Here is a 5,789-nt window from a genome sequence, read left to right on the forward strand (position 1 = left end):
CTTAGTAGGATCTCACCACCACCTGAATGATGTCCACCAGTGTGCCTTTTTCAGCCACAGCATCCTTTTGAGGGAATGCCCTTCCAAGAGGACCTGAATTCCATGATTCCACTGACTCTTTGGTTCCATACAAATATATTTTCATTTGTCTTAGCCTTCCTGAACAGAATGTGAACTGGCCAATTAGGTTTTGCCCCTTCCTCTAAATTTGAGGTAATGTTGATTATTATTATATTTCCCCCCTCCACAACAAACCATAGTTCAAATGTTGGAGACTTACATTGACAGCGTACTGGGAGACATCTGCCATGATGATGTTGGAATACTTCTTCCTCTGCTCTGCAAAAATACATAAAACATTAGTTATAGGGGAGGAATTTCCTTGGAATGTTGACTAAAGTGGTAATTAGAAAGTACAGGTCCCATTCAGACACAACAACAAGCCAGATTTCTGTGACCTAAGGGAGAGCCTGCATGGTGCAGTGGCTTGAGTGTTGGACTGTGACTCTGGAGACCAGGGTTCAAATCCTGGTTCGGCCATATAAACCCACTGGGTGACCGTGGGCATGTCACACTCTCTCAGCCTCAGAGGATAGCAATGGCAAACCCCCTCTGAAGAAATTTGCCAAGGAAAGCCCATGATAGGGTTCCCTTAGAGTTGCCATAAATTGGAAACTACTTGAAGGCACAAAGCAACAAGAACAAAAACTCAGCAGACTACAAAGGCGGGGTGTGTGTGGCTCAACAAATCACAGACCTCCTGCTGTCCAAACACAACTCTCTAGCTTGTCATCAGATTTACAAAGCAGGTGGCAACTTTGGATGTCACAAAATACAAACGAACAATGGGAGGTCTATGGTTAGTTGAACAGGCCATATGCACCAGCTCACCCTCTCATCCCTGAGAAACCAGAACTCAAAGGTATAGATATGTATGAGACCCATCTTCTTTCTGGCAGGACTCATATATTTTTCATGGCAGCATTCAGATGCCTTGCATATAGCACTTGACTATGAGTGCATCTATATTGTAGAAATACACTAATGCAGTTTGATACCATTTTGAGTGCTGCAGTTCTATCCTTTGGAATCAGGAGATTTGTAGTTTTACAAAGTCTTTAGCCTTCTCTGCCAAAGAGTGTTCATACCTCACTAAACTACAAATCCCAGGTTTCTGTAGGATGGAGCCATGACAGCTGAAGTGGTTTCAAGCTGCATTATTTCTACAGAGTAGATGCATCCAAAGACTGTTGCTAAAATTAATTTAATTCAGTATCTCCTGGAATATAGTTTGGAATCTTTGTAGTTTTGTTGAATACGGGACAAAAGTTAGAAAATAAATAGATGAAACTTTTCATTAAATCAACATGCTGGGGGAATCCACACTTGCATCTGATAAAACAGGAGTTTTTTTCCCTAGAAACCTTCGTCCTAAAGTGTCCTTGGATTAGCTTGGGTGTGAGCTGGCCTCAAAAATGATTTTTCCTGCTTTATGTTCTTCCTGTTACTATCAAAGTTGTGTTTTAAGTACATATTTCTGAGAAGGCAATTCATATCCTTTACCAAATTTTCAAAGCGGTCTGCAACCAAAAAAAGGTTAAGAACCACCGTAAAATGGCACCATAACTCAAAAATGGAAATATACATACAGAAGTTTGCCTGCTATGCTTATTGCAACACAGTACTGTGTGTGTGAATCCCACTTTTGAATGGTGAGACATTTCAGGTGTTCTAGTGCTTAAGTGGGGTTTCACTTTCCTTAGATGGAGGTGAGTGACTGAAGACTTTTTAGGAGCACAGACATTTTAGAGTCAAGAATTACACGCTGGAAGGGATCCCATGGGGTCATCTTAACGAATTTGCAAGCCCATCATGTAATGTAATGTAACATAAAATCCACAAATTCTGATTCAAGACTGTCTGGTTTAGAGGACTTTAAATCATCCAGTGACTTATCCCTCTAAGGAAGAAATTTCTGTTTTTAAAGAGTGATTATCTCTCCTACAGCAGAGGGATATAATTACTGCCTCTCCCTGGGGGAACCAGTTTAGCTTGTGAGAATTACACACACCCTTCTCCACCTTTATTACAGCTTCTCCACGGGCTGCTACCTCAGGCTCGTCCTGAATTTGGGTTTTAAATCCCAGCAAATTCTTCAGGGTTCCTTAAATTTCAGGGTTCTTTCAGATCAAATATCTTCCTCTAATCTAATTCAAGGAAGAGCCAGCGGTTTGAGCGTTGGACTACGACTCTGGAGACCAGGGTTCAAGCCCCTGTTCAGCCATGGAAACCCACTGACCCTGGGCGACTAACACACTTTCAGCCCCAGAAAACCCTGTGATAGGTCCACTTTAGGGTTGATATAAGTTGGAAGAAATCTGAAAGCACATAACAATAACATTCAAGGAACCCTAGAAGGCTGGGATTTAATTTACAATACAGGAGCAGCAGATTATGGAGTGATTTCCACATCTTGGTTCTCCAGGTGTTTTTGAACTTCAACTCCCAGAAGCCCCAGCCAGCTTGGTCAACAGTCAGGAATTCTGGGAGACGGAGTCCAAAACATCTGGAGGACCACCATTTGAGAACCACTGTGGTAGGCAGATTTTCTCATAGGCAGCTCAATTGATCTTGATCCTGGCTGACTGCTGGGAAAAAAATACCTTCAACTTGATAGAACACATCACAAAATGGTGTACAAGCAAGGTAACTATCCCAGGTACATTAAATCTGCATGAACAGTTCTGCCTTTAGCAAATCAATTTACATAAGAGTATAAATATTATTTTATACAGCCCATGATACTTTTCAGAGTTTTACAGGTTTTAAAGGTTCAGCAAACTGATTTGCAAAATGATATAAATATTGTTTCATAAAGCATGGGATACTTTGAAAAGCATCTGAACACAAGTTAGAAAAAAATTAGCAAGCTGATTTGCAAAAGAGTACAGATATTATGTTATACAGCTCAGGACATTGTTTAGAGTTTTACGGGTTAAAAATTGTTAGGTCCCTACCTGCAAGGAATTTACAATGTAGACTGGAGTGTAAGCAATTTGTCAGAGGAAGGGAGGCAAGGCGAGGATGAGTCAAAGGAGGAATGTAAGCAAGAGCACTTATTAAAATGTTAACTGGAAACTTTGCAGGATGGGTGAGAAGGTCAGCAAGAGATAGTACATGGCAAGTTGAGGAAGTTCCAAAGGCAGCAGCAGAGAACCAGTTTTTATAAGAGCAGGTGACCTTGAAATGGTCAAGGATGATAGAATTGGAAATAGGATGTCTATTAGGCTTTGAAGTTTGCCACCACTCTGTTATGAAGAAATCCTCTTGATACAAACCCACACCCCCAAACTCACCATATATGGCTCTGGCACTGAGTTTAGGGACATCACCAACTAGGCTGAGAGACAAAAGAGACAAGTCAGCCAACAACTTTTAAAAAAATAACCACAAGTCCAAATTCCCAGAACACCATCCCTCCTTCTCAGAAATTGCTAGGCCCTCAGGCTGTTTGAGAGTCTCAAAGGAAGAATCTTCTTACCCTGACATCTTGCAATATGCTAAGTTACAAAGATCCACAATTCATACAGAAAACTGATGCCATTTAGTGTTACATTAATCCCCAAGCAAGGTCATGGAGATGTACTGAAGCAACAGTCCTGACCTCCTCAGATCTGCAGTCACCAAGAGCCCATGCCATCATCTCAGAAGTAGAAGAGAAATAGAGAATGAATGGCTTGCCAAGAAGTCAGGGCTGTAATGGGCCCCTGGCCTGCTCCCCAGTGATCCACAGATCCTTCTCTAAAGTCAGTCCTCTGTATCCACAGATTATTTATCCACAGATTCAAGCATCCATGGCTTGAAAATGTTCAAAAAATTCCAAAATGCAAACCTTGATTTTGCCATTTTATATAAGGGTCACCACACCAACCATTTTACTACACCGTTGTATTTAATGGGACTTTAGCATCCATGGATTTTGTAATCTGGAGGGGGCGCACGCTGGAATCAAATCCCAGCAGATACCAAGGGCCCACTATATTACCCCAACCAATTTTGAGAATGAGTATGATTTTTTAATCGGAATCAAAAGGACAAGATAAGATATGGAGTAATAAAGAGGTGATACATATGAATCTGAGGAAAATTTAAGTTATAAGCAGCAATGCAAGGCTTGCTAATGTCTGGAGAGATAGGCTGCATTTGCACAGAGGAAAAAGAAATGTTCCTGCTCTATATCCACACTGATCTGTTTAGATGATGCAAAGCCCCAAAATAGGAGAGGCATGGATCCAATCTGCACTCTAGGGTGATTCTCTGGAGTAAAAAGAGTCTCACTTTGCTCCGAGTCAGGCCAGAAACTCTGGATAATCCCCTGAGCATGCAGACTGTACGCCGGTGCCGAGACGGGAGAAGGAATGTCAGTGGGTAGGCAGAAGATGTCAAGAGGTGCCCAGGGCTGGACAACCCACTGACCTCTTCCAGCCTGGTAATTCCACCTCCTGCCACAGCACTGTCACAGTTTCAAGTTCATGCAGTTCCTCCAGTGAATACTGTGTTTTAATGGGACTAGGGCCAGGATGGGAGGGGGAACTGTGCAAACAGTGCTGCCAGCATCGACCCATTGTGGGTGCCATTTCAGCAGACAGTTCATTGCCCACTATGGAGCTGAAATCCCTGACAGTCAGCCAGGTTTTCCTGTCAGTGCGGACATAGCAATAGATAGTTTGAAAGGCAGTAATATTTTTTTTTTAAAAAGAGATCCACTCTCATTCCTCTGTGTTCCTTAGAGGCAGCCCCACTTTCTTTGTTTCCCTATAAGGATGGATGTGAGGCAGTCCGCATATTATGGCTGGGAAGCCTAGGGAAGCATACTATTTTGGGCTTATGTGCATCTGTCACCATGGTACCTCTTATATGATGTTAACTTAGGCAGCTGCCTAGTCTGTTTCTTTGCACAGCCAACCAAGGGATGTCTTGCTGTGGAAAGATTGTTGTGTTGAACAGTTTCAGTTCTTACCTTCCTGAGTCACTCATGATGTTAGCACAAGCTTCCTTATCTGAGATTCACACGAACAACCTGATAAATATAAAAGAAGAAAGTTACCAGTTTCCCTCCAAGGTGGAGATAAGAAGACATGGTTACATGATCACCTTCTAACATATAATCTGCCCTGTATATTCAGGTCTTCTGGCGGACGTTTACTCTAGTCAGCCAGAACGAGGTTGGCACTTTATTCTCTTTTTGTCAATTTTCTTAACTGTCCAACTTTCGCATCCGTACATAGTGATGAGGAATATTATTACGATCTTATGATCATATTATTGTTCAATTCTGACTTTCATGTTTAGTTGTATATCTTTGCTCTTTAGGACCTTTTCTAGTTCTTTCATAGCCATCCTCCCCATTCTTAGTCTTCTTCTAAGTTCTTGACTGCGGTCCCTGTTCTGATCTGTGTTTGACTCAAGGTATAGGAACTCTTTTACTATTTCTATGACCTCACTGTCTACATTGAACTTGTTAAGATCCATTGGTAGAGGTGGGTAATAAACAACAACAACAACAACAGTTTTGATCAGGAATCCTGGTTTGGGAAACAGTCTTCCCCATTGTCGAATCGTAACGTCAAGACTGTATATATGCCATAAAATTTCTGATTTCTATCAATGGGTGCGAAAGCTGGACAGTGAAGAAAGCTGATAGGAACAGAATCAACTAATTTGAAATGCACTGCTTGAAGGCTGCCAATAAGTCAACAAAATGGGTTCAAGGGCAAATCAAGCCTGAA

At 41.7% G+C, this 5,789-nt stretch overlaps 1 protein-coding gene across 1 annotated transcript in view; it reads right to left on the reverse strand.

Annotated features, from left to right (window-relative positions):
• Positions 1 to 5,066, reverse strand: part of EPS8L1 (EPS8 like 1) — a 30,493-nt gene extending 25,427 nt beyond the window's left edge. Inside the window, exons 1-3 of the mRNA XM_042474840.1 lie at positions 5,021 to 5,066; positions 3,357 to 3,400; positions 281 to 339 (exon numbers count right to left, since the gene is read on the reverse strand). Of these exons, the coding sequence (XP_042330774.1) occupies positions 281 to 339; positions 3,357 to 3,400; positions 5,021 to 5,037 (120 nt within the window). The 5' untranslated portion in view covers positions 5,038 to 5,066. The remainder of the gene's footprint in view (positions 1 to 280; positions 340 to 3,356; positions 3,401 to 5,020) is intronic.
• Positions 5,067 to 5,789: the final 723 nt, after the last annotated feature.

The sequence above is a fragment of the Sceloporus undulatus genome, chromosome 6, assembly GCF_019175285.1.
Source record: "Sceloporus undulatus isolate JIND9_A2432 ecotype Alabama chromosome 6, SceUnd_v1.1, whole genome shotgun sequence".
NCBI lineage: Eukaryota > Metazoa > Chordata > Lepidosauria > Squamata > Phrynosomatidae > Sceloporus > Sceloporus undulatus.